Source organism: Actinia tenebrosa, unplaced genomic scaffold (assembly GCF_029948245.1).
Source record: "Actinia tenebrosa isolate PJP-AT-01 unplaced genomic scaffold, QUT_ActTen_1.0 PGA_scaffold2__45_contigs__length_23673736, whole genome shotgun sequence".
Taxonomy (NCBI): domain Eukaryota; kingdom Metazoa; phylum Cnidaria; class Anthozoa; order Actiniaria; family Actiniidae; genus Actinia; species Actinia tenebrosa.
The window spans coordinates 6344248-6368082 of NW_028292579.1; the positions used below are offsets into that span (position 1 = coordinate 6344248).

The 23835-nt window shown below is 36.7% G+C and overlaps 4 protein-coding genes across 5 annotated transcripts; 3 read left to right on the forward strand and 1 right to left on the reverse strand.

The window, feature by feature from the left end:
• The first annotated feature begins 136 nt into the window (after positions 1–136).
• On the forward strand, positions 137–5119 carry LOC116288508 (uncharacterized). Of its 2 annotated transcripts, XM_031695310.2 has the most exons (6): positions 137–347; positions 440–464; positions 1086–1265; positions 1577–1686; positions 2594–2735; positions 3691–5119. In XM_031695310.2, exons 1-5 carry the CDS (start codon positions 223–225, stop codon positions 2724–2726), a joined length of 573 nt encoding a protein of 190 aa, XP_031551170.2. In that variant the 5' UTR covers positions 137–222; the 3' UTR covers positions 2727–2735; positions 3691–5119. The 2 variants fall into 2 exon arrangements, with proteins under 2 accessions (XP_031551170.2, XP_031551169.2); XM_031695309.2 differs by lacking the exon at positions 3691–5119 and having other exon boundaries at positions 2594–3591.
• Positions 5120–6022: 903 nt separating this feature from the next.
• On the forward strand, positions 6023–9033 carry LOC116288507 (uncharacterized). The gene has a single exon (XM_031695308.2). It carries the CDS (start codon positions 6820–6822, stop codon positions 7705–7707), a length of 888 nt encoding a protein of 295 aa, XP_031551168.2. The 5' UTR covers positions 6023–6819; the 3' UTR covers positions 7708–9033.
• A 1418-nt stretch (positions 9034–10451) lies between these two features.
• LOC116288528 (aspartate aminotransferase, mitochondrial) lies at positions 10452–17702 on the reverse strand. Its single transcript, XM_089034493.1, has 12 exons — positions 17548–17702; positions 16843–16999; positions 16271–16399; positions 16004–16063; positions 15372–15445; positions 14828–14915; positions 14320–14388; positions 14178–14213; positions 13641–13791; positions 12899–13141; positions 12374–12447; positions 10452–12060 (listed from the first exon to the last, which is right to left on the reverse strand). Exons 1-12 carry the CDS (start codon positions 17622–17624, stop codon positions 11938–11940), a joined length of 1281 nt encoding a protein of 426 aa, XP_088890619.1. The 5' UTR covers positions 17625–17702; the 3' UTR covers positions 10452–11937.
• Positions 17703–17776: 74 nt separating this feature from the next.
• On the forward strand, positions 17777–23500 carry LOC116288518 (uncharacterized). Its single transcript, XM_031695327.2, has 6 exons — positions 17777–17843; positions 18628–19558; positions 19888–20003; positions 20875–21019; positions 21547–21820; positions 22098–23500. The coding sequence occupies exons 2-6, from the start codon at positions 18640–18642 to the stop codon at positions 22282–22284; spliced, it is 1641 nt and encodes a 546-aa protein (XP_031551187.2). The 5' UTR covers positions 17777–17843; positions 18628–18639; the 3' UTR covers positions 22285–23500.
• Positions 23501–23835: the final 335 nt, after the last annotated feature.

Genomic DNA, 23835 nt, shown 5'->3' on the forward strand with positions numbered 1-23835 from the left:
TATTTAATTTTCAACGAATTTTGAAAACATTATTAACTAAATTTAGAAGTTTAAGAATTCTTAAGTTTTGTAATCATCCAAAATACCACGTCTCAATGTATTGGGCCTCCTGTGTACTAAGGTAGAAAAACAAAGATGGCGGCCTCCAGGGTCTGTTTGCGCTTTTCAAATTCATTCTGCTTTTTAGCATCATCAAGACATCTAAAACAGATTTCAAATAAAATGAATAAGATAGGATGTACGTCTTTATCTGCAGTTCAGAGGAGAACATTGCACATATCAGAAAAGACGAACAAAAACGATAAATTTAATTTATCAAATCAAAGTAAGAGAAAGAGAAAGTTTAGGTAAGTTATTTGACTCAACTTCTTCATCTTCAAAGCTCCTGGCAGATCCATTGAAATTTTTTACGCTATCTTTTGTTTTCCATTCAAAACAGAAACAATGAAAAGCAGAAAGACTCGGTAAGTCTCACTCTCCACATATCGTGTACGGAAATTATGTATAGCGATCGGGCGACTTCCTGTCATGAGGCAATTACATGGATTATAACGCTGGCTTCCCATCGTTTTCATTTTAGTCAAACAATAAATGCTTATGATAGTGGCCTGTGTAGCGTCCCAAATTCAGGGTGGAGGGGGAGGCAGAGGGTGGGGGGCTTGTGGAGGATCCGGGGAGGTACTCTTGCCCGTTTAGGGTAGGGATGTGCCGCTGAGCCCAGTGAACCCTGACCCTGTTCCAGAGTAAAATCGCTGAAATTCATACCCTGTTCCAGAGCAAGATCCCTGAAAATCATACCCTGTTCCGGTATTGCAAAAATGGATACCCTGTTCCAGAGAGGAGAGAGCATGATTTCATATACCCTGTCCCAGAGTGAGAGGGATTTTAAATACCCTGTTCAAAAGTAGAATCGCTGAAAACCATACTCAGTTTGGCGGCATGTACCTGTATAGCGAATATAGGGGAGTAGCCCCCCCTCCCGGGGTGGAGGAGGGGATGAGGGGAACCCCCAATGTAGGCTATTATAATGTATGATACATTTACAGTACATCTACAATAACCTTCATTTTCCTAAATTAACTAAGGTGCCAGGTAAGCTACGAACCTTCCAGTTGGACTCATTACCAGGAAGTACAACTACCAATACCACCCATAACATCAGACAGGATGCATTAGCATCCACATTACAACAGGCCATGGCTAGCTTACTCGAGGGTAATGAAGTTGATCCCAGACTTTTAGACTGTAACATTGAGATAACAAAGGTAAATAATATCAGTAAGACAGAAATGCTGAGGGGACCCTGAGTCCTATTGTACAGCACCAGCCTGCAGGCAAAATCCCATATAATAAATAAATAATTAAATAATTATAACATATCATATTAAAGTTGACTAGTGTGGTTATTGGCTAATCATATGAATTTTTTCATTCAAGAAATAGAAAGATTGGGAGAATGTGAAAAAGTGCACTTCAGATACTGGACAGACTTTATGTAATTCAAAAACAATAAAAGCCTAATTTGTGCATACACAACTTTTTTTAAATGTGCCTTTTCTTGATATTTATATTTTAGGTGAAGATAGCACGTGACTGTGGTCATGTGACATTTTACTGGAGGTCTGATGGAGATGGTGCTAATGATAATATAGAAAAACTGCTTCAAAGTAATCAAAATGCTATAAGGTATTTATAACTGTGTGCTTTAAGTTTACAAATGATCACTCATTATTTGGAGGAAATGGGGCAATAGATGGATCCAGGAATCTGAAAGGTGCGGCGAGGGGGGGGGGGGGGGGGGCAAAAAATGGTTTTAGATGAATTTCACCACTGGCAAAATGACACCAGAGGAGCTAGGTCTGAGGGCAATAAGCAGCTAAGGAAATACATAGAATATGGTTTTCAGGCAAGTGAACTATTTCCTGCATTCTAGGGATATTTTGAACCTTTTTTGGATACTTTTAAAGGTTAGCCAATCAGAATCAAAAAAAATTAGCAAAACTGAGGTGTCACTTTCCTCTTGAAATCATGGATTTCCAGGCTGCCAAATAAAACAATAGCATTGCTAATACGCACTTAATTACAGGAACACAATAATCAATGAGTTGAGTTTCATATTTCTATTTCAATGGCAGGCAGGGTTTTATTTTTTGTCGAAATTTTTTTTGCAGGATTCATGACACCTTATTTTTGGTAGTGACGTCTTTTCTACGTCACTATTTCAGATCAGCTGAGAGGTTACAGTTACCACATCAGCCCTCCCTCTCCCCCCCTCCTCTCCCCCACCCCAAACCCACCCATGCAGCATACTAACTAAGGTCTTGGCTAAACAAGGAAACATGTTTCCAGAAATATGTTTACTTGAATGTTTCCAAAGGTGGCAAAACTGTCAGGAAATATTGTGAAACATTGTTTGCATGCGTCTTGGAAGCATGAAATGTTTCTGCCGCACAGTAAAATACATTTTTTGCGTCTTGGTAGCAAAATTTGTTGCATGTAGCAATGTTTCACATGTAACTAAACTGGGAAACATCAGGGAAACATGAGCGTGGTAAACAGGTTTCTAACTTTTTTCTCCACTCTTCCAATCCAGATTGTTGTTACCTAGTTACCACCACCTTAATATTTCACCAAGAGTCATATTTATGCCTGATAAGCAGGCACAATACCTGGCTGATGTGGACACATTATTGATGAAAACAAGACAGCAAGATGATGAGGAATAAGACTGGATGGTAATATTGATTGTATTGTTCAGGGCTTAAAATAACGGCTGGACATCGGACAATAATCACTCAGAATTGGAACTTGTCTGTTCGAATCTTTGCCTTGCTAGTCATTTTGACCAGTAACACTTAGCCAGAAACAGGGTATGACTGAGCTAAATCAATTTGGACGGTCATCATTACTGGCGACTTACTGGCCGTTATGTTAAGCTCTCTGTTTTATAGTAACTAGAGAGAGCCTGCTATGTATAAATTATTATATCAGTGAAAGTTAAATTAAAAGAATTGGTCAATATTTATTGGAGTTTAAGACAACTAAATTGTGTTCTAGTTAAGGAAAGGTTTTCGATGTGAATTTTTCAGTCACTTTTAGTTATGTTATGTCTCAGCCAGAAATATTGAGATACATAGTTTACTGGTTCTTCATTATATGGTGCCATGTTTTTTTGCATGAAGATAATAACCTTTGTTTCTGCCCTCTGAAACTCATTTCGAAGCACTTGGATGTGAGGCTACATGGTGAAAATTTATCGTTCCAGCCAACATAGTTGCTACGCGAGAAAGGCAAAAGGGATAAAGCTTTAGTGCTAGTTGAAAAATGTCTTTCATATTCAAGAGCAATGATTAATATTTCTAAAGGCACATTCAACAATGGTCCAAATATTGATACAGTCGACTCTCCCGTAAGCGACCACCTGGGGGCCAGGAGAAAGTGGTCGCTTACGGGAGATGGTCGCTTACGAGAGTTAACACAGGAAGCCCAAACAATGGGAATCCCAACACAGGAAGCCTAAACCATTTATGATTTTGTAACTCACGTCGTGTAAAAACTACTGTATTAACGATTAAAATGTTTTGATCAAAATTTTGAATGTGCTATATTTTTACAGTAGTGTAATTGTCAATATTTCGTCGGGTTTTCAATACCAGATGACTCTATGTTCTTAAATTTTTTATTGTATAGGATCTGTCACCATTACTGGCTCTTGGGTGGTCGCTTACGGGAGAGGAAAAACAATGAAAAATTCCAAAATTTTAACCCCAAAGGTGGTCGCGGTCGCTTACGAGAGTGGTCGCTTACGAGAGAGTTTTTTTAACAGAGTTTATATGGGGAACAAAACGGGAAATTCAAAAGGTGGTCGCTTATGGGAGATGGTCGCTTACGAGAGTGGTCGTTCAAAGAGACTATTTAAATAAGACAAGTAAGCACCATCTTAAGAGGCACGTTTGCTGATACAAACCAATTTTAGACTAGTATGGGTAAATATGATTATTATGTGAGATTAGGCGTAAAACACCCTTCTAATCGAGCTCTGTGATTGGCTAGTTTTATCGTTGCTTTTCATTGGTCCAGGGAAATAATTATAGGTGTCATTATTATTATTGTCGTGAGATTAGGTGTAAAACACCCTCCTATTCAAGCTCTGTGATTGGCTTGTTTCTTTTTTCATTGATTTTTATTGGTCCATAGGAAGAGCCATTTAAATGTCGTGATAGTGCTTTATTGTAGCGTGGTTTGTACATGTAGACACTAAAAACCTTTTCTATCAAAAAGCAAATAAAATCTAGGCCTAAAAATTACACGGAAATAATATGAAAAATAAGTAAGCAACTTTGCAGGATTGACCCTGTGTTTAATTGTTTTCAAGTCTCCTTTGTATTTGCTAATTTCCTGAGCATGCGCTTTACCTTAAGTGTGATGAGTAGCGTGACTTGTGCCAACGGCGAAATTAAGTAACGACAAACTTTTCTTTGGTGAAGAATTCCCTTTCATTGAATTCGTTCGTTTCTTAAAACTAGATTTGCAGTTACGCCCCTTGACACGATTCACTGAACTGAGAAAATCTTGAATTGAAGTTTGAAAAACAAAGGTCGCGATGCTAAAAATTTCATAGAAGTTGAGATTAAAATAATGTTTTCGAGGTCGGGATTTGATTGAATAATTTTCTTAGAAAGTTGAGATATAAATCCTAAGTTGACTGTCATATAACTGCCAAATGGCTTCCCGTTCAAGAACCCTGTTGGTGGTTGACGTTTTTCTTGCTCTTTGATTGGCTCCTCCGGAAAGCCATTTAAAAGTCATTGTTCCCCTACTTATTATTTTGTATGTTATAAATAAATAATGCTTATTCAGATCTGAGCAAGTCTACGCAATAAATTCGTATGCGATTTTGACGAACGAAATATAAAATATGATCTTGTTACTAAAAGGATTTCTTTATTGTGGTAGCAAGAAAAAAAGTTTTTTATTGTGGCGTTCAGGGGAATCTGCAGCCATTGTATCAAAATTATATCCACAGGGGTAGGGTAGAGGGATTATTGTACTAATGTCAATGAAACTTGCGTTTGCTTGTAAAGTGGTCTCCCGTCAATAAAACGTCTTGACAGTGTAATCCGTGGGATGAAGAATGCAGCAATGAATTCATTTTTATAGATCTGCAGGAGACGTGATGATTATTAGCAACAGGACTTATTTCCGAATGACTGCAAATTGAAAAATAAAAATTTTCTTTGAACGACAGGCAAAACCAAGGAAACTAAAGCCAACAATTCGTTTCAGTGACTTTTATTCGAAGTTAAAAGATTTCCCTTCAATTTGATTATCCAAAACACGAATCGACAATAAAAAAGATATAAAAGTTGGGCCCAAAGTTTAATGGGAATTTCATGAGGTCCATGAAAAATTCGTTTGTCATATTCATCGAAAACCATTGAAGTGTAGCTGTGTGGAAAAAAGACTCACCTGTTGTTACCCTATAGGGGGGTGTGACATAGTACAGTAGGACTTGTCTATCCAGCTTGTAAGACTTGTAGGGGGGACATAATAATATAGATTATTGTCACAAGAAGACATAAACAAAACAGCACTTCGACCTCTTTAAATACTTTACATAATTATCAGGATACTCATAAACAAAAAGAAAGAAAAAAGAAAAAGAAATATTTCTAAAATAAAATGCTCTCCTTAGAATATCCGTAGAGAATTTTTCTAAAAAGTTATGGGAATCAGTGCTTATATATTTTCTTCTTCTTACTGGTTTGAATTGAAAGAAGTAACACTCCAAATACGTTTCAGTTCAAGTTGTTTTTATTTTCCTTCTTTATAATTTTGTCTTCAAAACTTGAATAAATTAATAAATCTCAAATATTGCAGTTTTACTAAAAATTCAAAGACATAATTTTCCTCTGGCTTTGATTATTTTCCCCCAGTTTATTATTTCGGTTGTTTATATCAAGTCAACTCGTGCATATAATTACTTCTGGTGATCATGATAAGCAGGGAAAAAAGTTTTTTTTGAAAGTTTTTTTTTTGTTTTTGCTATAGGATTTTTAGTTTCAACTTTTAGACTTAAATTCACAAAGGACTGTAAACTGATGGTGTTCAGTTCTGGTACAACGGTGCAACAAGTGTTTAAAAGCATGGCACCAACTTGCTTTGTAAAAACCCGCCACTTAAAGTGCTAAAGCAATTAGAATACCGTTTTTCCAACTAGTATTAACTTTCAACTGAAAAGAGCTTTAATTTCGTCCTCTTTTTATGAAAAAGAAAAAAAAGGAGTTTAGTTGTTTATGAATGATTGAATTCGACGGAAGACAGAGTTATCCTTTGAAAACTTATCCGAAGGAAGGCGGGTCATTGCCTTCTCTCGGTGGTCGAATACCAGGTACCATGTTAATTGAAGCGAGTTATATTATTATATAATCATCATAAGTTACCAGCATCCAACCAGTGTTAATAATGTATTGGTTGTCAACTTTTACAAGTCCGACTATTATCTTAACTTGTGACAGTTGTTTAAGCAGAAAACGAAAGCAAGCGTCGTAGCGAAGGCAGGCTATCTTCCTTGTAGTTTAGATTCGAAAAGATAGCTTGTGTGAACCGTTGCCTTCTCTTGTGTTCACTTCGCTTGGACAGCGCGACACATATCGAGCTACACAAGAACTGGGATTATTTGAGGCAGTATATTTATTAGTTTTCTGTGATAATAACTGTACGTGGTATTGATATTTCTTGGGTCAAAGATCAGTCAATCCATCAATTCAAGGCAGAAAGAAAAAAGGCAAACTTCACGAAACAAGAAACGCATCACTAATGTCGGAAGGAGAAGGCCTTTGGGCAGGAGAAATAGAAAAGAGTTTCCAAGAAGCCCTGGCGATCTACCCACCCTGTGGACGTCAGAAGATCATGTTATCTACCAAAGACAAAATGTATGGACGAAACGAATTAATAGCGAGGTACATCTTAATGAAAACTGGTAAAATGAGAACTAGAAAACAAGTAGCCAGTCATATCCAAGTTCTGGCAAGGAAAAAAATCCGACAAATTCAATGCAAGATAAAAGATACGCATCATTACATGTCAGATAGCGTCCAAGAAATGATGAGTATGTCTTCTGCAGAGATACTTTCTCCCACGGTTCAACCTTTGGAGAATATCGAATCAGTGGAGAGTTTTTCACCACCACCCAGTCTTCATCATATCCCTTCGTATCGAAGAGTGAGTCCGACAGAACAGAGAAGAGAACGAAACGGGAAAGGAATGGATATCTCGTGTTCTCGTTCTCCTCCGAGATTGCACTACCATCTGCAAGACGATTCTCATGTGACTCGCAACGCTGGCGGAACTTCTCCACCATCTTCGCTTCCAGGGCTCGAAAGAGCTTGCTCACGAGAGAGTGCTTTTCACGACAACTTCAACTGGGATGTCCCCGATATTACCGAAGAAATCCAGTCCAAAATGTCCAACCATATATTCCACGAGTCGCCATCAAGCAGTTCAACCGCTAATAGTTCTTGGCAAATCGTACCTGGGCCTAGGTACGACTTTAAATGCAAAGAAGAATATGTTCATTCTCGGCCAACTTGCCCAAGCATTGTTGTATCTTCACAACCTGGTCTACATGAGACTCCGTCTTTTGATGATTACCTTGCGTTGGACGCAGATCAGACCTGTCCATCGATAGACTTTTCTGGGGTATAAATTCAAGTGTTGAAGGAACACAAACAGTGCTTGTAAGTCTGTCATTTTCTTGACAATACTGTCGCTATTCTTTCACATGTTAATTATTTGAACAAACTCGTTTTTCGGATTTGTTTAAGAAGCGTATAGGCTCTGGTTTCATTTGAAAGAAAATCGTCTTTCCTTAAGTAAGCCTCTTTCCTTTGATAAAACTATAATGGTTTATTCAAATTGTTATCCTCGAAAACGAAAAATCTCGCTTTTCAAAATGCGCTGTGAACAGATTTTTTAGGAATCCTGTATCGATAATAACAATAAGTCGTTAACACCATTGATCATTTCTCAACGATAAAAGATTGTATTTTTTTATTGTTCTCGTGATAGTTTTGTGGCAAGGAGTTAGGTTCATCTCGTGAATGACGAGTTGCACGTGTAGTTACCTCCGCTCACAACGAAGACTTACTTGATCCGTAAGAACCTTTTCGATAAATTTCGTTCTTTGTTATCGTGTTTAGCTACCACTTCATTAGTTATCAGCCTAACTACTAGACAAATAACATTGAAGATCGTTTGAATGTAATTTTCTTTTCGCATGTTTTTGACAATTTAACCCCGTCTGATCAATTTTGTTATTTGGGTCGTTAGAGCATTTATTCATTGAACTTTGCCACCTTCAGCCGGCTTAGCCCGAGAAACGCTTTCTAATGAAAGAATCGTTGTAAACTTTGTAAACCTTTTAACTTTCAAAATTTATTTTAATATATTGGTATTAGACTTTATTTCGTAGTTTCAGACTATCGCACAAAGATGTCTTGTTCACGGTTTGTTTGCTATAGACCTGCTAACTTTGTGCGCTTCATTAGTTTACCTGTCTCGCTTTCTTTTTGCCATCAAGAGATAGTCCTTTCATCGTACCATTATATACTAGTCAATCAAATTATGACTGTCCAATCTAAACCAATAAGATGATAAACACTGATAGTCGATACTATAGATATGATTAATTCTGTTCTGCGGATACCTTCGAAGTTTACTGTCCATTTTTATTAAGGTTTATAGTTAATAGGGGGACAACGAGAGCAGTCCCCTCTACTAATCTATTCTATCTATTCAATCTTCGTTTTTACGTAAAAATACATTTACATATGCGGTGGATCTATAATTATTTAACTATACAGGGCGAGAAACCTTTATTGCGTTTTGTTTTCCTGTTTTCATGTGTCCACAAAAAAATTACTATAAAAAATAGAGAAGGGAAGGGAAAGAAAGAGAAAAGAAAAGGATGAACTACGCGAAAGGAAGGAAGGAAGGAAGGAAGGAAGCAAGGAAGAAAGGAAGCAAGGAAGGAAGCAAGGAAGCAAGGAAGCAAGGAAGCAAGGAAGCAAGGAAGCAAGGAAGCAAGGAAGCAAGGAAGCAAGGAAGCAAGGAAGCAAGGAAGCAAGGAAGCAAGGAAGCAAGGAAGCAAGGAAGCAAGGAATCGAAGCAAGGAAGCAAGGAAGCAAGGAAGGAAGGAAGCAAGGAAGGAAGGAAGCAAGAAAGAAAGGAAGCAAGGAAGCAAGGAAGCAAGGAAGGAAGCAAAGGAGGAAGAGAGGCATCTTCGAGTATGAAATATTGAGTCGTTTGCTCATATTCCGTGAGGATATATACGCATTACTACACCTTCAGCCATATTATTAAGACCAATCCTATTGCTTTCTTTTGTATTCATCCTACTCCAGGTTGCCATTTGATTTTGACATTTGACCTTATTGTAGGGACCGTTCTATGCTTTACAGGGTAGGCTAGGCCTGTGGGATTTTAGGGAATCATAAAAATATTCAGTCCCAAAGGAGGGGTGGGGAAGAGAGACACTTAAAAAATCGAGTCGCACAAGTGAATCCCACTGCACTTCTACCCCATAAAAATGAACGGTCGTTTACGGGTTGAATGAAGTCACTCTTTAATAAAACGAGAGCCAGCCTTTTTGTGCTTCATCTTTCCTTTACTTATAACAAGTACCATAGCAGCACGTCGTATACATGTATATATTTCATACGCATATGGACCTCTTGCATGTGACGTCAAAGCAGCTCAATTTGGAGGACAAAACAAAAGATTTTCAATCTCCTGAGAATTGGAAACTTACTGTTATGTCCTCCAGATTGAGCTGCATTCTGACGTGCTGCTATGGTGGATTCTTGCCCGGCGATATGCCTCTGCAAGACTTAAGACCTTGTATTGAAGATGCAATCTCTTGGACATTCAAAAACGAGAACTTACCATTCTCGTTTCCAGAGTTTGCATTATGGGAACGAAAATGAGATGGGAAACCAGCTAATATGGTGTCATGGAAACCAGGTAATATGGTGCCATGGAAACCAGCTAATATAGTGCCAGTCTACACAGAAGCCATGTTATCTATAAGCAAAAATTTTTTCATGAAAAAAAAAAAGACATACATATCATCGTTCCTTCCCTACGCAATGGCTGCCTTTTTGCTGGTTGTCATGACCGCCATGTTGGTTGAATTTAACAATTTTTTCTTTAGTCTCATTTGTCGTAACAACCCGAACTTTGAGGCCATGCTTATTTTCTATTTCATTTTCTTAAAAATGGTTACAAATATCTACTACTTATCATAGAAGAGAGGCTTTTAGGGCTGTATGACAACTTGTAAAAAGCTGTAAAATATTTACGAATATATTATTTTTATATTTTGCTGGCATCCTTTTTTGCATTAACATATTTTTGAAGATTATTTATATAATTACGTAAGCAACAAAGGGTCTTCCTCAACACTAGCTTTATGGTCACTTTTTTTTACATAAAAAATGGCAATTCATCTTTGCTGATGCTTACAGGAATAAAACTTAAATAGCTATATTTGAATTAACGCTTAGCTTGCTTTAGACTTAGTGATAATCTAACTCATTTAATAGTATAGGAAAAGTCACCATCAGTAAGTTTAGTGAGTTGTGAAGTTACTACAAAGCCTGGTTCTCACTAACAATGCAGGGAGACGCATGCCACTCCAAGCAAGTCCATGTTCTCACTATATCAGGTGCAAGTGCAAGATAATGGAAGATTTTGTGTTTTCTTGATCTGGCTTTTGCTCAGCTTGTGTTGGCTTTCGTTTCTATTGAGAACCACGCTTAAGGGTGCTCTTCAGGTATCCATGGAAACTTGTAAAGGATTCACTAGCTGGGAAAGTGGGTAAAGGGTCACAGGATCACAGAAGGGGCTGTTCAAAACCTGATTAATATTCATAATTTAGGATTGATCACAAAGTGATCTGAAGTCTTTAGGTAAGAATTTGTTAATTTGGCTCTGAACAGCTCAGCCCAAGTTCTGTGACCTCATATCCACTGTAAATCAATATATAGAACATTTATTTTAGTTTTCATGTATGATAATATATTAGGTAGAATTTGATTTAGAAATTACGTAGCCAAATAAAAGCTATTTAAAAACATTTTGTTGTTGTTTTCCTTTTTGCATCACTGTTGTAGTCCAAAGATTTTTATTTAATGACCTGCCAGTGAGATTTCATGCACTTTTTAACAGCTTTGAACCTTTTTTCATATATGGTTACATCCAGATTCAAGTACCATGTTACTGGACAACAGAGAAAAGGAAAAAAAGCTTAAGATAATTTTCCACAGCCATGGGTGTACACAGGAGTTCCCACAAGGAGGGAAGGGATAGGGGTCATTTCACAATTTTTGCAAAAAAAAACCCTCCACCAAACACTTGAACATTACGAACAGATCCTTTGCAGTACATCAGAATGCAGCTCAACTTGGAGGACAAAACTAAAGGTTTTCAATTCAAAGAAGATTGAAATTCTTTTGTTTTGTCCTCCAAATTGGAACTGCTTTAATTGAATTGAATTGCCCTAGCAACCTAAGACCTCCAGGTATCTACTTGTACAGACAAATATGTTCAAACATTCCAAGAGTGGCAAGATGACTGATGTTTCATAGCATAACCAAAAGCTACTTTTTGACATTTTGATGCCAATTTTTATATTTATTATTTTTCCTGAAAGTGTTCTACATTATAATATCCAAACTCTTTTTTATTAAAACTTATTACAAAATGTTATATTGACCTATAAGTTAAATCATGTATTGCTGTGGAAACACTTTACATCTTGGAATGGGGACAAAATAATTTTCCTTACCCCCTCCCCTCTAGGTCTGTCCTTTTAACTCTCACCCAGTAGCCACTCTGTCAATAATAACCTTGATGTTCACATTTCTAGTTACTTTTTCATTTGCTGACTTCATGCATTGCTTTGGCCAAGTATTCTACATTGCTTGATGTCACACCAGCTATAGAAATTCGGCCGTCCTTTGTCAGGTAGATTGAGAATTCCTTGGTCAAACGCTCCACCTATAACATAGGAAAACAACTTGTTAATTGCGAATGAATGAGAAACCGGAAATTCCTCAGTCGCACAATCTAAATGCAATGCAAGTAAATGAATTTGGAATGTATGGAAAATAAGAAAGTGAAATGGGAAAGTAAAATTCCTTGGTCAAACAATTAACGGTCATGTAAGGAAATGACTGGAATGGAAAAGAATGAAATATGGGAAATCTTGCAGCAGTAGATGGTCAAATATTCCATCTTGAAAACCTGTAAATGACTTCTTGAATAAATGAAAAAATAGGAAAATAGGAAGTATTGAGAAAATAAGACTCACCTGGGCTGGTTTTAATCCAGTAAAACAAAACATGCCAATCTGTTCAGTTATGTGGGACCAATCATGGGTTGATCCTGATGAGAACAAAAGAATATCATCATCATCCTCCTCATCAAATCATCATAACCATAATCACCAGCATCATCAAATCAATATCATCACCATCAATATCACAATCATCATCTTCATCATCGATTATCTTCAACATCATCGTCTTTATCATCGATTATCTTCATTATCAAATCATCACCATCAGTATTATTTCCATCATCAAATCAATATATTAATCATCATCAATATCATTATCGCCATCATGATCATGATCATGATCTTCATTATCTTGATCACCCTCATCATCTTATTCTTCATTGTCATCATCGCAATCATCCTCATCTTAATTGTAATCATCATCATCATCAAATTCATCATCAAATTCATCATCAAATCATCAAATTGATGAAAATTAATGCTTAAAATTTTGAACTAATCTAAAGCGATGTATATGTATATCTGATGAATCATTACCTTCTTTCTTAAGGTTATCAGTGAGTTTTTGTCTCATGGTGATGATTCTATCAGCCATTCCCTTCACCTCACCCTCCCACTGCTGTTTGAGTTGTTGATCATTTAAGATGGTTCCTGCTATCCTAGCTCCATGTACAGGAGGGTTGGAGTACATGGGGCGAATGATGATCTTGACTTGAGAGCGCACACGGCTAGCTTCTTCTTCTGAGCTACAAACTAGTGTAACTAGACCGGCCCTTTCACCTGAGGATGAAGATTAGTATGCCTTACTTAGTAATAGTAAATATAATCAAGGTTGGTGTAGTGGTAGTGTGCACCCTTATCTATATTTGCATCTTTTTTTAATTTTGTGTTTATAAATTTTTTCTTTTAAAATTTTATGTTAGAGAACCCTCCTGAAAATCCCTTACATGCCCCTAGGAAAATATTTGTTACTTATCATCATCATCACCATCAATATCACCATCATCCTACTCGTCATAATCCTCATCATTACCATCATCATCATCTAAGGGGTCTCCAGTTTAATTCCTATACTCAGCATTCTTTATGTCACATTTTTTTTGTTTTGTCTCTCTGCCTTGATTCAAAAGGCTTTCTCCCAGCTCCAGGTTCCCCGCCTCCCTCCATTATGCTATGTTCCAATTTGGTCTTTAGTTAACCCTGCCTTGACTTAGATCAGCCCAGAGATCAATTAGGTTTAGCACACCTACATCAGGAATTAGTAAGATGTATTTCTTACCATACAATCCCATGTTTTTAGCAAAAGATTGTGCTAGAAGCATATGGTGTCCTTGATCAACAAAGTATCTAACAGCTTGAGCATCTTTGTCAGCATCTCCACTGGCGAAACCTTGGTAGGCCATATCAAAAAATGGAAACAGGTTTCTTTTCTAGAAAAAAAACACCAGATGAACAAAAAGGATGGAAATGCATAACATTTTCCAATGAAACCGTGCATCATCCTATTTTAAGACTAATTGTCTTATGTGCAATAATACTCAAAGTAATGAGGTGGCCTGAAATGGGAAAACATTACAAGGTCTATTGCCTCCCTATATCATACAAGAATATTCTTAATTAATAGCCCATGGCAGAAAGGGCCCACTAGTTTATGCATAGCAAAGAAATGAAAAATTCATGTCGTGTGAGGTAAATTCCAGACCTAAAAAATGCTGCCTCACAATTTAACTTGCAACAATTTTTTTTACATGAGACAAAAGTTGGAAGAGAAATTGTTCAGTGTGAATTTTTATTTTAGATAATCAAAACTTGTTACCTTGATAACGTCACTCATCTCTTTCCACTGTTCAATCTGGAGGTCAAGAATAAATGAATTATTTATATATTTAGTAATTCTACTTGTTATTTGTTACTTGTTACTAGAAAAAATATAGACCTGTACAAAATTTTCTACTTACCTTGGGATCCACCCCTGTTGGGTTATGTGCACAAGCATGCAACATGATGATTGACCGCTCTGGAATTTTCTGAAAGGAAAATCGTAAAATTGGATTACTGTATCAGGGTTTAAAATAATAACTGGTCAAAATGTCTGGCCAAATGGAATCTTGTCCAGCCAGACACCTCTTAGACCAGTCCTATTGACTGGTCACATTGACAAGTGCAGTCTCATCACTTACAAGTAAGACATGAAGCATTTAAGTTGCAGTTATTTTGGGCAACAAAATCATGCAACTCCTTGTTACAAAAAGTAGAGAGAGTTTCTACTTCATGCAATAATGAAAATTTGTTGCACACAGAGCAGAAATATGACCTAATGCAACAATGCTTCACAACGAGTTGCATGATTTTGTCAGTCTAATTACCACACCTCGAATCAGCAGACTGATCAAATATCAGCTTATTAGAGAACAACAAGTCATGTAAGGTACTTTCTGCTATATACATATACACTGAAAGACTTACTGATATATCCTCTAAACAGCCATTGAAGTCAAAACCACATGTGGTAGGATCATAGTAACGATAATGACCCAAATGTAATCCAGAATCCCTAAAAATAAGGATATAAAGCAACTTTAAAAAAGCAAACTTCAATTCTATTGTTCCTTATTGTGGATGTATGTCAAGAAAAAGGGAAGTTGATTTCATGATGAATAGCATATTTGAAAAACCATAGATTGAACCTAAAGAAAAACCCTCAAATCATGTGATGCTATTAGGCCTTAATTCGAACCTGTGATTCAAAAGGGGAGGAGAAAGTGCGCTTACCAAACTACCCTTAATTCCAAAATGGCACTGACCACTCATTAATAAACACAGGATATGTCTTTACTGTAAAAGACGGGATGATCCCCATCTATGTCTATGAGTGAAAAGCACTATTGGTTTGTTTTACTGGTGATAATTTGGCCTGTTACTGTAAGTTATAAATTAGGCATTGCATTTCCTGCAATGTTATTCAAGTTAATGCTATGATTATCAAGAAAATAACCTCCATATATCTTACTTGAGTATTGGCATGTGGTTTCCCCAGGTAGGTGTTGGTACATATACAGTCTTCTCTCCTGGAAACCATCTTTCCTGTAAAGGAATAACACAGTAATAATTAGAACAACATGACTTAACCATTTCAAAAATATTCCTGTTCCATGAAATGTCCTTAGAATGGTACACCACATGCTCAGATATGATTATTTGTTATTTGCATCTTGGCTAGCTCTTAAACTAAAGCTTCCATTTCTTTTTTTGGAAAATTAAAATGATATGTAGTTCCAGAAATTATCCATACCCCACCCACAAAGGAATTTGGAAATTCTGGAGGGGAGGGGGGATCAGAGAAGAACAAAATTACAGAGTTTGTATGGTAGGAATTTAAAATCTCTGAAAATTCCTCCGTGGTGGTAGTATGGATAATTTCTGGAACTACACAATGAAGAAAGGAAACTTTTAGTTTACTATTGCATGTTAGGATGACAATAGGCCTCAGGGTATATCTTAATAAATGGTTTTCTCAATGGCTATGACATACTAAAAGCTTGACTTACCAGGAACTAAATTATATATTTTTTCAATGTATTTGACATATTCTCCCACACACCAATTTAAAATTGAGTTTAGAACGTTTTGGACGTCACTCACCAGGAAAGCAGATCCAATTCTGAGTGCACCAGTTCCGGATATAGCTTGTGCTGAAACATTCTATATATAACCAGTATGAAATTGAATTAGTTGAGAATTTAATAGTATATAAAATATCAGAAACATATTTTTAAAAGGTGTTCCAGCCAGCTTGGCAGGAATAAGAGCCCTGCATTATTACACATATTCAAGGGTGGATCCAGGAATTTTAGAATGGGGATGACTATTACAAAGGATTTAAACCTTTAAAACCTATAAAAACATTACCAGTCCATTTTTCATCACATCACTATTTTCTCCAAAGGCTAGTCTTGCAGCCGCCTTAGTAAAGTCAGGGACTCCATCAATGGGTGCATACTCCTTGTCTAGGTTTTTGGATAATAGTATTTCTTCTGCCTGAAACAAAGATTTAAAACGTTTTGTATCCCCTATTGGTCTTCCTGTGTTTTCCACAGGTATCCCATGACATCCCATGTTTGATCCATTAAGAAAGAGCCTATAGATGTGCATTTTTATTGCAGCTCAATGCTAATGTAATAAAACTGCATAAAAAGTGCATGTAAGGTTCCCACTTTCCTCTTTGTGGGTGTTACAAGATTTTACACATTTCAGTGGCTGCATGATTCAAACAGATTGCAATAAGTCTTCTTCTATGACAATAAGATTCAAGCTTTATCACACCTCCCTGATTTAAAAAAGCAATATATAGAGGCTTTGCACCATCATGTGATGGTAGCCATGACTGGACTGCACAACAATTGTGTCCTTTTCCTGTGTTCCTGCCTCCTGTCATGGCTGCCATCATGTTAAAGCCTCTATTGTGGTTTTATTTCACCTACCTTTTTCACAGATGGCAACACATAAGGTTTTCCTGTATCATCTCTGTATGCCCCAACACCCAAGTTAATCTTTTGTGGATGAGTGTCTTTCTTGAATGCTTCAGTTATGCCAAGAATTGCATCAGGAGGGCCAAGTTTTACATTGGTCAACCATGAACTGCATAAAGACAAATACGCATTACATCAGGAATGGGAAACCTTTAGGCTGCACCTGAAGACATTTGGCTGTCGTGGTAACATAACTTTGAAAAACACTGTAAACCATTAAATATAGACCTTCATGGAAATGTGACAGCAATGTGCATTGTACAAGACTAAAGTGATTTGTATTATTTTAGGAAACAAATCAAAACCAAATCTTCTTTAAGTCATTAAAAATATACATTTTGAATATTAATTTATTAAGAATGCTTGTCAAATTTTACATCTCAGAGCCAGCCAATGAAATGCATTCACAAGCATGGTGAGAGTACATTTTTTACTTTTTTGGGTTGCTTGGTGACAGAAAGATGATCCCAAGTGTTCTGTTCTGTGTTCTGTTCATCAATGTTACATGAAGATTGCATTCCTGAGTAAACGCCTTCGAATTACAGGAGAGTCTTAGCTGGTATTCTTAATAATTGTTAATTTCCATGTTGATTTTAAAAACCTTGTGTCTGAGAAGTCACAACAAGAAGAAATTGCAAAAAAAAAAATGGATCTCACCTTGCGCGAGCACCAAGCATCAACCAGGTCCTACTAGATAATCTAGTAGACTGTCCAAGAGCTTTATAGAGTGCCATAACAAATTGTAGTGAAGGTATAACCCACAGATTAATATACACCGATCTTTATTGTTCTATATATTGTACAAAGTACTAAAACGTACCCGCACAGCATGCTGGGTATAGGCAGGCGTGTCTAGGCGCAATGCATGCTGGATATTCCTGTTATGTGAAGAACGCCTTGCCGTTGTTGAGGTTTTCCGCACTACTCACCAAAATAAAACTCCAAAAATACAGGTATTTGAACCAATTTAACCGAGTTATCAATCAATACTTAATACTAACTGAAGTAATATTTGATTACGAATCCGAGATGCTGTTAGTTTTGGTGCTTTTGTGAGAAAACTAGACGGATTGTCGGGTGCTGCCGAATGTGGTGTGGAGTTGGCATGGCGCTCTTTCAATACTCTTGTGTCTTGACATCCAACTACTATCTTCTCATTTTACTTAGCAATGCTTTTGGTATTCCATTTCAACAATATTTGTACCCTAGTTTCGAAACTAGACCATCAATAGCGCACTATTCGCCAATTTTTTTGTTTAACGAGGTAGATTCTTTATCGATCAGGTTCATTTCACATTCTGTCTCGTTAATAACCGATTTCCAAGAATTTGCCCTTAATAGGTGCATTAACGATGCCCATGTTCTGCATTTTATTACGTCTTTCTAGGCTTTAAAAGTATTTCAATTTATATAAGTTACTCTATCACAATATTTGACATTAATTTTATATTTTGGATTTTAATACTATAATTTGTCAATTATATGTCTGTCAAGAGTATCAATGTATGAAGTAGTGTACCTAGGAATGCAATCCGCTTGGATAGTTATTATTTTAAAGATTTGATTGTGTTTCTTCAAGCATATTTTTCTCTTATTTTGAGCCTATGATAGTCATATTATATTCAATTATCAGGAGGGCCTTATAATGGCTGAACAAGATGTCAGTTAATCATATGTGATGTATTTTGTCAGTTTATCTGTAGTCAGTGCTTACCATACTTAATATTCATTTATCAGTAGGGCCTTATAATGGCTGACGAAGAAACTGGCATCAATGAGAGCAATGCCAAAACTGCATCATCAGATGTCAGTATGGACCAGACTCCTTTGATAGAACATGTTGCCCCATCTCCTTTGGTCAGCACGGCACAGCTAATAACATCCCAGACAGACAGCTGTCAATCAGTCTTACCCATGAGCACCGTCATGACCTCTCATGTATCCACTTGTACTCTGACTCCTATAACTACAGTCACTTCCATGGGAGAGGAGAGCCATGCTGCTCTTTTATTTCTACTTAATACTTCCAGTCCTCCAAGCCAAGCAGAAACCACCACCTCCTATTCTGGCCTGTCATCATTTGGCAATGCAGTATTTGTACCTCAACCAGTCACCATCAATGTTATGGCACAAGGACAGAATTCTTTGTCTAAAGCGATAAATAATTCTGATGGTGGTAGTAATGTTATTGAAAAAGCAATGGATCTGGCGAATTTAGGAGAAATGCCAGGTGGTGAGAGTGTCCACCACCCTGTGACTAATGCTGCTCTGACACTGGTTTCCTTAGGATCTGCCGTAGGGCAGCCAGTGCAGGAGATTGTAATAGACGAGAGGGGAAGAAGTAGTTTATCACATGATTCAAACTTAGGTGAAGTGTCTGTTACTGTGGAATCAGAAGGATCTTCCCCTATGGTCCATAAGAGCCAAGTTGGTGGCTGTACCATGGTTGCATCTACATCAGGGATTAGTAATATGGATAACATAGATGACAAGACTGAGCTGAGGGCAAAGTTACGAGAAGTTGTCACTCAGACTGGTGGTGGAGAGAAGGAGGTAGTAGTACTGAAGGCCATTGCAAGATCTAACCACAAATCTTTGTCATCACTACTTGTAAACCAGAGTTTAGAAAGAAAGAGACTGGCAGAATTGAAGGAGACTCAGAAAGAAGGTAAGTTTGCAGGGGTATGGATTTACTAGCCTAGAAATGTAAATCATTTTAACCACTCCCTACCTCCGCTTTCTCCCTACCTCCGCTTCCTCTCTCCCTTCCTTCCTTTTTTATTTCCTTCCTTCCCTCCTCCTTCCTGTCTCCCTTCCTTTCTTCATTCGTAATTTCTTTCTTCCTCTGTCTTGCTCTCCTTTCCTCCCTCTCTCCCTTCATTTCTTCCTTCCTCATTCCTTTTTTTTCCCCTTCCCACAGCATTAATTCATTTACTTATTCCTTTTCGTGAAATTGTTCTCCAACTTGACTGTAACATTTATTGTGATCTATTGAAGAGATAGAAAAAGAAAGAGCTCATCCCTGTGATAAATGTGAGAAAAAATTCTTTACCAAGCATGATTTGAAACGACACTACTTGGTTCATTCTGAAGTCAGACCATATGAATGCCAGGTAATAATATTTGAAAAGTCTATTATTCCTTTTATTACATGACCGTGAATCTTAGAGCCTGGACACTAGCAAATCGAGCAATCTGATTGGATAGATTGCATCGCAGACTGGTCTAGATTCTCCGGTATTAACCAGTCCGATTGCATATTAATCTTACGGCGAAAACATTTTGTCCTTTTCAATGGAAAGTGCTCATATAATAAAACTCTTATCAACTGAGCTTGGTCAGGTCTGTACGGGATAATCTTGACCTAGGTCGGGTACAGACCTCGGTCAAGATTATCCCGTACAGACCTCCCGCTCAGTTAATAAGATCTAAGTATTCTAAAGACACTCAAATAGTTGATTGACTGACTGATTGGCCAATTAATCTATTGTATCCATTGTTAAGCCTTGATATGCATCATGGTACGTAGAACATTAATTATAAGAAGTGATGTTTTGGAAACTTATTTTTATTTAATTTTCTTAAAACTATCATGTCGATGATTATGAATTTTGTGCCTGGCCATGATGCATTGTGGTTTAGCTTGGGTACAAACAGCATCAGAAAAGGTCTCTTCCAGATGCATTAGAGCCACTAATACATGTACTTGGCAGGCAAGGCATGTTTATAATAAATTAATCAGGTTGGAGGGGGGAACACTGAAAATATGGCATCAAAAATATGTTATGTTTGAGTGGAGGGCAATCTCAAGAATATTATTTAACCTCATTTTAACACAATAACATTTAAAAAAAATCCCTATCACTTCCCCACCCCGTAATTATAAATGCATGCTCCTTAACTTAAATTAAAAACCTTAATTCTAACTATACTTGATATGTGGCATTTTGTTTATAAATGTATATGTTAATATATTTATAACAGACTTGCACAAAAGCTTTCCGCACACCCAATGAACTCAAGCTCCATTTACCAGTACACAATACTGACACTCCTTACAAATGTGAATTCTGTGGAAAAGAATTCAGAACTAAAGGCTGTATCAAGTCACATATCAAGTATCATATTGGTGAGTTCATTTTTTATCTTTTGTACCACAATTTTAAAGAAATTTAAAAATTCGTCATGATTATTAATGTTATAGAGTTACAGAATTATTAGATGCTGACAATTGGTCATGAATATGTGGGCATTTCAAATGGCCCTAAGCTAAGGGGATTACATTAAGGAGTGCATAGGTTATAATATTGTATATTTTTGGTAGATGGGAATGGAGTGTAAAATATTTGAAGACATTATTCCACACAATTGGTCATAAATACATGGGCATTTGAATGCCCCCCTACTATGAGGGGGTTACATTAACGAGTATATGGGTGGGTGGGTGGTTGCAAGTTAAATATTTTGGTAGATGGGGATGGAGTACCAAAAATTGGGAGACATTTTTGAGACATGCTGTGTGCAGCTATAAAGCATGTGGGGATTTGCAGAACATGAGAGATGTGTTGACAGAAGCATGATGCATAGCAGACACTTCCCAACCAATCAGAACGCAAGATTTATAACAGTTATTTCATAATTGAATTTAATCCACAGGGGATAAAAGACATAAGTGTACACTATGTGGTAGGGCATTTGTCAAAAGTGCCGACCTGAAGCGTCATATTGCTGCTCATAATAATGAGAAAAAATTCAAATGTGATGAATGTGATTCGATGTTCACACGTCGTGACAACCTCAAGGCACACATGTTGCTTCACAGTCGAAAGAGTGTTGTCAATTGTAAGATGTGTAACAAGGAGTTTATTAATGAGGTTTATCTGAAGAGACACATGCATATTCACAAACAGGCCAAGAAAAAACCTTACGAGTGAGTATTTTATACAGGGGCACAGTTGGGGGGTGATAAGAAGGGTGACTAGAAGCCCCCCTATTTCTACAAAGTAACATCTGATCAACTTTCACTCAATTTATCAAAAGCTCTGGAATTTAATATCCTTCAATTTGAGACTCCATTTTATCCTATAATGGGTTTCCTGTGTTATTAGAATGACTTTGCATGACACCCTTTCATGATCAGGAAGTGCATTTTCCCTCAATTGAATAACTTAAATACCATATATCATTTTTATCCTTCATGATTTTAGGTGCCAATGGTGTCCAAAGACTTATGAACAACTTGAAGGCCTTAGACGACATATTAGACAGCATGTTGGAGATGAAAAATTTGTGTGTGAACACTGTGCCAAGAAGTTCATCACTGCCATCCAGTTAAAACGTCACTTATGGCTTTCTCATGAACAGAACAGTCCATACAGAAGATCCATCTCGTAGAATCACACAAAAAGAAGTACTGGGTTCAAATTTATTTTTTCTCTTTATAGCCCTATCACTTGGTAAACTTGGTATTACAGAAAAGGACGAATACAAAATTTGTACAAAAAAGTTACAGTACTACCAAAATTCTTAGTCAATATGGCTATTACTGACATTAGAAAAAGAATAGCAATTTTCATAAGCCAAAACCAAAGGAATCACTAGTATTTGCTATTTGCCTACTGCCAAGTTTGAGCCCAGAATGAACACTGTATGTCTTCAGAGATGTATTTCAAAGCAATCAGGATGGTCATGAGAAAATCAAAATAACAATCACACAAAGCTTAAAAAGTTTAGATAAAAACTTTTAATTTATATGCGAAACTTTTGAGTTCATTTTCTCTTTGAAATTTTGTAGTCTAAGCTATTATCTAATTAAAGAATGGATCCAAAATTGTTTTTAGGAGGCAAGGGGTCAATCATTTACAAACTCAAGCACCAATAACACAGTACTAAGTTCTAAGCTTGTCTAGGGGATGCTCACCCCTGCAAATTTTCACACAATTTTATTGCATAGAGGTACTAACTGTTGCATTGACATGTTCATCTCTTAATTTCCTTATTTTGTATCAAATTAAAATATGGAGACCAATTTGTATATGTAATAGGACTCCATGCTTGGATGAGGCCGTACAGTAGGCCGAGTCCAATTTGGCAGTCAGAGGAATTTTTCGAGTCCAATTATTTCTTGATTGGGGAGCATGAAATCCCATTACCTATTAATTATATTGCTGCCTAATTAATCCCATATCAACAAGACCTGTCCAATTAAGAAAATAATTGGACAGTTACCTATATGGGATTAATGAGAAGCTGTATAATTAAAATAACTATTGTTCTGGACTGACTATCCCCTCTTTATGTGAAAACGCTTATATGTCTCTACGTGAACATGAGGCTTGCAGGCTAGAGCAATAGTTATTCAAATAATATTGGTTTCCACATTTTGATTTGGGGTATAAGAAGTCCTTATCCAGAAGCTTTAAAACACTACAATATACCAAAAATTAGATAATATTTTTGTCCTTCATCTTAAATTTCTTATGTGGTAAAGACTTGTTACATTTCTTAAAATAAAAAACTAACATTAGCAATAAATATAAAGATCTGGGTAATTAATAAATTTATAGGATTCTTCAACTGTAGGTAAAAAAAAGTGGCAAATTGTATAATCCTGTACAGAAGTTTGTTAATAAATAGTGTTTAAAAGAATTATGGCTCTAACATCAATGGTGTTATTGATAGGATATCACACCATTATGGCAGAGAAATATTAAGGAGTATCTACTAGAATAGCCTACTTAAGAGATATACTTGGCTTGTCACTCACAAAGGTTTTAATGTGAGGCATAATGCTTGACAAGAGAAAAGAATAAACTTAATTTACCACTTAGCCTCTTACTGAAACCTTTGTGCGTGACAAGCAAAGCATGTCTCTGAAGTGGGCTATTCATTGCAGTAGGGGTGATCCTATTTTTTGACAAGACGAATTTTTAATTGTGGGCCCAA

Bases quoted from the DNA above. Each gene is read 5' to 3' on its own strand.
- LOC116288508 (XM_031695310.2), top strand. From the start codon at position 223: ATGAATAAGATAGGATGTACGTCTTTATCTGCAGTTCAGAGGAGAACA. The intron at 348-439 runs GTAAGTTATTTG...CATTCAAAACAG, and splicing joins AAGAGAAAGAGAAAGTTTAG to AAACAATGAAAAGCAGAAAG. The intron at 1,687-2,593 runs GTATTTATAACT...CTTCCAATCCAG, and splicing joins AGTAATCAAAATGCTATAAG to ATTGTTGTTACCTAGTTACC.
- LOC116288507 (XM_031695308.2), top strand. From the start codon at position 6,820: ATGTCGGAAGGAGAAGGCCTTTGGGCAGGAGAAATAGAAAAGAGTTTC.
- LOC116288528 (XM_089034493.1), bottom strand. From the start codon at position 17,624: ATGGCACTCTATAAAGCTCTTGGACAGTCTACTAGATTATCTAGTAGG. The intron at 16,064-16,270 runs GTAATGTTTTTA...GGTTATATATAG, and splicing joins ATGTGATGAAAAATGGACTG to AATGTTTCAGCACAAGCTAT. The intron at 13,142-13,640 runs GTAAGAAATACA...CTTCATCCTCAG, and splicing joins TAAAAACATGGGATTGTATG to GTGAAAGGGCCGGTCTAGTT.
- LOC116288518 (XM_031695327.2), top strand. From the start codon at position 18,640: ATGGCTGACGAAGAAACTGGCATCAATGAGAGCAATGCCAAAACTGCA. The intron at 20,004-20,874 runs GTAATAATATTT...TATTTATAACAG, and splicing joins TCAGACCATATGAATGCCAG to ACTTGCACAAAAGCTTTCCG. The intron at 21,020-21,546 runs GTGAGTTCATTT...TTTAATCCACAG, and splicing joins ACATATCAAGTATCATATTG to GGGATAAAAGACATAAGTGT.